An 8,221-nucleotide genomic window follows, 5' to 3' on the forward strand; every position below is an offset into this window, starting at 1 on the left:
ATATATATAAATATATATATATATATGTAACCTAAACTGTTTTTAAAATCTGAGCTAAATTCTCGATTGAGTAAAAAATACAGGATTTGATATTGCATCTTGCTGCTCATAGTAATGGTCCAATGTTGATATATGTATTCTTTTTTTATCAGACCTTCCTGCATCTTAATATCTCTGGAGAACTGATTCTGTCAGGAGGATTCTGATCCTGACCGACTGTTGCCATGGTATTGGGTTATTTCTGGGCTGTGATCAAAAAACACAAACAAACTTGAGAAAGAAACTGGCTTTAAAACATATTCTCAAGCCACAGTGCCTGAGACTAGTTTTTGAAAACTATGTCTTGATTTTTGCACAATGTGGTGGTTGTTATAGTCTTCTTTAAAGAAAAAAGTATTGGTAATCAGAAGTGTTGCTGTGACAATAAATACATACATAAAAAGGAAAAAATTGCATCAGGAGAAAAGTGGGCCAATTCTCACACTACTTGAAATTTTTAGTTCTCATTTAATGGCATTATCCCACACTGAACTGAAATGCTCAGCTTCTCTGAGAGTCTTTGAAAGAGCAGAACCTTTTGCAGATTGTATCCCTGTTTTGCTAGGCACTGTTTTCCAAAGCTGGTGGGAGTCAATGGATATATTTTTTATATTACTGAGATTTTGAACTGAGGGCATAATAAGGAATTTGTACCTGTCTCTGATCCCTAGATAGTAATATAGCACTTGTTTTAAACCTGGAAATATTAATTCCATTGCAAGTCATCTATTTGTACCAACAGTACTGCAGAAGGTTCTGGAAATGCATGAGACAGTGTTTTCTGTATGCAGGCTCAGGCATAATAAGTTCAGGTTTTTAGAGACCAAAGTTTTCTTATGCGAAAAATGATAAAAGAGTCCTAAGGGAAAACCTTATTATTAGCGATAAACCCAGGAGGATGCACAAGTTTCAGCAAGCAGTACTTAAAAGAATAAAACAAGCAATGTGAAATTATGTAGGAATATGGGGAAGTTTTCAGCAAGCTTGTTACTCATGAATGGATAAATTTTTTGACAAATTACTGAGCACATTCTTCCTATTTTGCAGGCAGAATTCACACCCATGAGGGACCAATACATGTGAAGTGGAGAAGGCTTCATTATCTGCTATTCCACCACAGAGTGCCAATCCTTTCAAGAAGCTGCTGAGTTTAAGGAACTCATTTATCGTGTAAGGCACAACTATGACATCCTTGTGGTGCTGGTGGGAAACAAAATAGATCTTGAAGAGTTCAGACAGGTAAGCAATTTCTCCACTGTTTTTGGCTTGGTTTTGCTTAGCTACCTCAGGGGTTTCTGTAGCATATGCTGTACAGTACTATTGAGAATTATTAGCACAAGTTGAGATTTAATCAAAGAGCAATAAACTAGGACTCGTAACAAATTAAGGTCTTTGCAGTACTTTTCATTCATATATTATAGAACTTAAAACAGCCTTGGCTAGTCACACCCAAATGTTCTTTGTTTTTCCTTGAAAAACTTTTTCTAGTTTTGTTAGAAGTTATATGTTCAACATGGAAAAAGCTTAAGTCAGGATGTTTGTGTCAAAACCCATCTTTTCCTTTGGAAGTTACCAGCCATTAAACAGATATTTTTTTTTCCTAAATATACCAGATTTCACTTAAGGTTTCTCAGCCTCAGACTGGAAAAAAAAAACATAAAACCTGGTTAAAATAAAGAAATACGTATGAGAATATCTTTGCCTGAAGATCAGGGACTGTGTTATTAGAGTATTCAGGTAAGATGGGGACATGCAAGAAATGTATACATGTGAGATTTGTACGCAAGATTTGTATACGAGGTTTCGGCTATCACCAACCATAGAGCATCAGATATCTTTGACTACTAGGGCACTGACTGTGACTCTCTCTTAATAATCTTTGCTCACATTTTTCCTTTTGCCTGTTCCTTGCTGTTTGTATTGATGCACGTATATGTGTGTAAGGGAATGAGTTATAGATTGTGTCAGAATGGCTTGGTTGTGACTTGGTGCTGAAAGGAAAATATACTTAATCTTAAGCAGAAGCTTTGAAAGTGGAGAAAACAGAAAGATGATCCTATATGGAAATCTTAAGATGCTCCTAATACACACTATGATTACTTTTGAATGTCTGACTTCCGTGCAGAAATATGTAACTCAAATAAAATGGTGTTCATTAGCATCTGTTCTCACATGACCCTCTCTACTCTCTTTTGCTTATCCTACCATGCTTCTCCCCATTTCTTTGCCTTAGGTCTTCTACCTGATGAAGGTCTAAGGTAGTGTTGAGCCTGAAATTATTCTTGTTCATCTGATCTGACTATGCACATTTAAAACTTCAGTTCTGTTTTACAAATCATTGACTTTCTCCCTAAATCAGACTGTGACAAAACCCTAATGGTGACAATCGAGCTGCAGTTTAACACACAGCTTGTGGCTTCAAACAGCAGTGCCATGTGCTTATATAACAGATGAGAGGCATGTGGAATCAGCTATTCTGGTGAGAGAACAAGGAATTGCACCTGACCTCAAAAGGACCAGGACACAATTGTTCACCTACTATTACCAATAGATGAGGATTTAAGGAATGCTCTGTTTGCAAAGTGATATAAAGACACTCTTCTATTGATATGACACTGCTTCTTTCCTACCTTAGTTTTTGTTGAGCTTTTAAGTTTTAATCTCTATAAATGCATATAAAAATATAAGCCTGATTTGAATATTTTTATATGCTCCTTGATGAACGTGTCTGGTTTCTTGAACAGGAAAATAGGTGTGCATGAATGTCTGGATTGGATTTCAGCAACAGCATGTGAGATTAAAGGGCATGGATTGTGCTCACGGGAATGACACTAGAAATTACAACTTTGAGTTGCAACAGACACATTAAAAACTCCTCTATGAGGTCACCACTGAAGGTCCTGCCTGAAGGTTTAAACAGGGAAGTTCTATATTGTGATCCTACATTTTTAAAGGCTTTCAATGACACAGAATTTAGATGTTCAAAATGTTTTCCTCTCCAAAGTCTCTAAAACTGTAAACAAGTTTAGCAATATCAGAAGGTTTTTCTCAAATATACTCAAATACAGACTTTGAACCTTAAACCGAAAACTAGTAAGATCATAGAATTACACAATTATAGAATTATCGGGGTTGGAATGGACCTTACAGATAATCTAGTCACAACGCCCCATGCCATGGGCAGGGACACCTCTCCACTAGACCAAGTTGCTCAAGCCTTATCCAACCTGGCTTTGAACACTACCAGGGTTGGGGCATCAACTACCTCCCTGGGCAACCTGTTTCAGTGACTCACCACCCTCATAATAAAAAACTTTTTCCTAATATCTAGCCCAAATTTCCCCTCCTTCAATTGAATTCATTGCCCCTTGACCTGTCACTGCAGTTCCTAACAAAGAGTCTCTCTCTGGCTCCCTTGTAGGCCCCTTTCAGATACTGAAAAGTTGCTATGAGGTCTCCACACACTCTTCTTTCTCTAGGCCGAACAGCCCCAACTTCCTCAGCCTGTCTTTATACGGGATGTGCTCCAGTCTTCTTATCAACTTCATGGCCCTCCTCTGGACTTGCTCCAACAGTTCCATGTCCTTCTTATGTTTAGGGCACCAGCACTGGATGCAGTATTCCAGGTGGGGTCTCATGAGAGCAGAATAGAGTGAGAGTTCCACCTCCTTCAACCTGCTGGCTACACTCCTGGCTCCTCTTCTTGTTGGTTCCTTGATCATCTGTGTAGGAAAGTTATCATTAACACATTTGAGGAACCTCAGGGATCACCTCTGCAGCGTGATGTTGCTCTTCCAGCAAATATCGGAGTGATTGAAATCCCCCATGAGGACCAGGGATTGTGACCTTGATGCTATTCTCATTTGCCTATACAGGTCTTTGTCCATATCCTCCTCCTGATCAGGTGGTCTGTAGCAGATCCCCCCTATAACATCCCCTGTCCCAACCCTACCCTTAATCCCAATGCACAAGCTTTCAATTGGCTCTTCATCTGTCCCCAGGCAGAGCTCCACACTCTCCACTTGCTCATTAACATAGAGGGCTACATCCCATCCTTGTCTCTCCAGACTGTTTTTCCAGTAAAGCCTAAAGCCTTCCATTCCAATGGAAGTCCAGTCACAGGAGCCATCCCCCCATGTCTCTATGATGCCAGGAATGTCATATCTATACAGGTGCATGCATGTCTCTAGTTACTTTTGCTTGTTCCCCATTCTACATATGTCTGTGTAGAGACATTTGAGCCAGCCCCCAGATAAACCCAACATACTGGCTGGACTTACACCAGTGTCTTTGCACTGCTCCAGGCATCCATTTTGGGTCATGGCATCCAGCTGATGGATAGGTGCACCTCTCCCCCAACAAATCAGTTTTAAGCCTTCTTAAAGGTCCCTGTCAGACCAGGCTTAACAGAGTAAATCCCAAAGACTGAGTACCCAAAGCCTTGACTCTGATACCATTGTTCCAACCAACTGTTGACCTGCAGATTTGACTGGTCATCACATGCCCCTCACCCTGGACCAGACAAATTGATGTAAAGATCACTTGTGAACCAGAGCCCTTAACCATCTCCCCCAGGGCTCTGTTGCCTTTCCTAAGGCCTTTTAGGCTTCTGTTAGCTGCATCACTGTAACATCTCTGATTTGTGCTCCCGGGAGGCAACACCCTTCCCTTGACAGCAGGTTGAGGCAACAGAGGAGTGCTTCTGTGCCTCTCAAGACTGAGTCTCCTACTACTATCACCTGCCTCCTGTTCTCAATTGAGCTAGATTTAATTTTCCATGTATGTATGGCAGGGTGGGATGCCACAGTTAGTTCCAGTTGTTCATGCATGTTGGTCATTCCCTTGATTGACTGCAGAGCTACAAAGCAGTTCTGTGTGTGAATACCCAGTTGGGTGTGGACATCTGGATTTGAAGCTGATCACTGATTTTTATTAGCTCCTTTTCGCTTCCTTTTATTTCTTCTTTTTACTAGTTCCCAGGGCACAGTGTTAGTGACCTCCTTGCTCTCTCTGGATGCATTTTTGACCTGTTCTCAGCAGTCTGTCATTCCTCTGCCCCAGGGGTTGCAACAAGCTCCTTCTCAGCCTCCCTGATGTCTCTTAGTCTCCTAACTGTCTCCTGTAACTCTGCCACCTGTTTTCATAACTCTTCAACCAGGGCACACTAGTTAAGTGTGTTGACCCTTTCCTGCTCCTTGACACACCTTATCATCCCTCTTTCTTCTTTCAGCTCTGCTACCAAGCTAAGTAGATCATCTACCTGTTCACACCTAATGCATCAATCACTTCTACTGACCTTAGAAATCTGGCCAAATTTAGACATTCCCTACCTGGACAGCTGCATGTTAGTGCCCAAGGTCTGTCTGGGACTCTGCATTCCTTCTGACAACAGCTTTGGAGTGAGTGGAAACCATAGTTAGACCCTTTCTCATTAGGTGGGCAGTGACTCACTTCTTCAGTGCTGCATCCTTCCTTTGTGCCCTGCTTGTGCGAACTGCCATGCAAACTGCCATGCCTTCCCTCTGCAGCACCACTTGCTGTTTGCCCACCTTGTTTGCTACACTCTGGTTGCTCAGTCTCCCAAGACACATTTTAATTTCCCACTCAACTCCAGGCACCACCTCCTGCTCACCTGATAGGCTGCTGAGAGCTTCTGGACTCAGGACTGCTGCTGGAGAGCCTCAGAGATCAGTAAGCCCCTGTGCAACTAAATCAAGACCAATTTCATTCCAGACTTGCCTCAATCACTGCCACTGCTGCTTGTGGCACGGCTGCTGGTGTCGAGATAATACAAAGCAGATCTGCTTATTTGAATAAAGCACTTGAATATGACCATGTGTCCATATGCAGATTATATGAACCAAAAGGAACAGAACAATAGAACAGAAGAATTTATTCTGAGGTCTATCTTTTGGGAATTTATTTTTAACATTAGACTTTCTCTACTCCAGGGCCATTGTCTCTATAATTAATTGATGCTGAGGCATATAAGCTCCTAGAAGATGTTCTCACTTAAATTTCATCCTTTTCAGGTGGTGTTCTCAAACATCACCTCACAATTTGAAGCAAATCATGCTTAAGTGGAGGTCATGAGGAAATACTGCTCGGAGTACTTTCCTGACCTAAACTAAAGCACCAGTGTGAGGGAGGATACCTCTATGTCCAGCTTTATGCACTTATTAATGGACTTCAACATCTCATTATTTCAGAGTGGGAATGTGAGGTTGTGCTGTGTGTTTAACAAAAACTGGTATAAGTTATATCTATGCTCACTTGTTAGGTTAAGCAGGATCTAAGTAAACTGATGAGCTGTGGGAAGGTAGATTGAAAGGGATCTTTTCAAGGTCATGCACTGTAGCTACAGCTTCATTAAAAGTATTTGTATAGTCAAGAGTGACAGCCAGCTAGCTCTGGGGTGACAGGCAGCAATGAGAAGATGATGTAGGGCATTAACTTATCAATGAGCAAACAGTGAGGTACATAAACACAGCAAATTCAAGCAACTGAAAAATAGTAGGTGTCAGTGTAATCAGTCAGATTAGAATTTGATCAGGACACCAGGGCTAATATCCTTGCTTAGTTTAATGATTTTTTTAAAAATGAATTTCATTAAAACAACTGTAATGTTATTCATGGTATTTTAAAATACAACATTAAGTTCAATATGTCCAGGTATCATTTCCATTTAATGTCAATTTTGCAACAATCAGACAGGCTATAGTAGCTTGGTCAGACAAAGCTCTTTTCTGAAATGTGATATCCTACACAATACAGTTAATGATGTATGTCACTTGCCTAAAATCTATCAATGGGATTGCAAGAACAAAACTAATCTGCAATTAAATTATTTTATTAGGAGAAACACTGCGGAAAACAAAACCAACAAGGTTATTATTTTTAGATAATGTTTTTATTTTATGATGGCTTTAATGAAATTATTTTCTTTATGTATGTCAGTGGTTTTTAATGTCTTAAGAAGTGGTTTTGTCTGTATTTAATTTTTTAAACAAGTTTTAGTTATATTCATCAGCCTAAAGAATAAATGCTTTCAATTTTTTTCTGAGCAGTGTGGGTCAATGACTGTGCAAAAACTGGGGGGAGAAAACAGAGTAACTCATTAGCATGATGTGTATATCCAGTCTGGTGGCAAGGCTCCTTCCATCCCCCATTCGCTTTCTGTTTATACTGCATTCAGTCCTTTCTGACCTTGTTCAGTTTTGTGTTCAGAGATTCAATGGGAAAGTGAATAAGCATGAATAGCTAAGGCATGCATAGAAGCATAGAATGGTTTGAGTTGGAAAGTGCCATGGGCAGGGACATCTTCCACTAAAACAGATTTCTCCAAGACCCATCCAACCTGACCCTGAACATTCATCTGTGTCCATTCCTTGATTTTTAGCCATTATTCTCAGAAATATTTAAGCATTTAATTCCATAGCTCTTGATACAAAAAAAAAAAAAAAATACAGTACTAAGTGCTTGAATAAATAACATTTTGATTTCAGTGTTTTCAAACCTCAGTCATTAGATTAATGAAGGCAAGCTTATATGACTTTTAATTTCATCAGATTTTCAGAAATGTAGAATCAGCTGGTTGAAAGTACAACTGATACTTTCAGTTCAGCTAAGCCTTGTCACTTTTCTCCTGGTGAACATCTGTTTCTTACTGAAGACCAAAATGTGTATAATAGATATATATCCAATTGAAACATATTTGTCTTAAAAAAGCTACATTAAAAACTGATCCTATTTAAGGTCATGCCATATTAATGCTAAATAGCAGTTTCAAATTAAAATATTTAATAGTTAAGACTTGTGACACTATTGAAAGGTTGTTTAAAAAAATTCGTAAGACTCCCTACTGCTCATTGCAATATATTAATTACATTGTGCAACTGAGAGGAGAACTAACTACACAAGTGTCATTGAATCATGTGCTGTAGCTCTGAGCTGTATTTCCTAGAAGCTTTTTAAAACTTTTAATGTGAATGTTAGAACCACTCTGGAAATTCTGCCTATGAAGACATCTCCTAATCTTCATTAAGCAGTTTTTCCTATGCAATTTTTTTTTTTTTGATCCCAGAGGAATAAGCTGTGGACTCACTCAAGTCCATGTTGATATCCTTTCAGTCCAAGGTTAGGAGGGCAGCTCATGCTTCATTCAGCTCTTGGCCTCTCTGGG

The 8,221-nt window shown here is 39.6% G+C and overlaps 1 protein-coding gene across 1 annotated transcript; it reads left to right on the top strand.

Annotated features, from left to right (window-relative positions):
• Positions 1-1,086: 1,086 nt before the first annotated feature.
• Positions 1,087-2,801, top strand: LOC103806269 (GTP-binding protein Rit2-like; the record flags this gene model as incomplete). The annotated part of the gene is given in 2 exon segments (XM_009078949.1): positions 1,087-1,278; positions 2,784-2,801. Coding segments are annotated over 2 exon segments (210 nt in total), but the record flags the coding sequence as incomplete, so codon positions are not given.
• Between the last annotated feature and the right edge of the window lie 5,420 nt (positions 2,802-8,221).

The sequence above is a fragment of the Acanthisitta chloris genome, unplaced genomic scaffold (assembly GCF_000695815.1).
Source record: "Acanthisitta chloris isolate BGI_N310 unplaced genomic scaffold, ASM69581v1 scaffold21797, whole genome shotgun sequence".
Lineage (NCBI taxonomy): Eukaryota > Metazoa > Chordata > Aves > Passeriformes > Acanthisittidae > Acanthisitta > Acanthisitta chloris.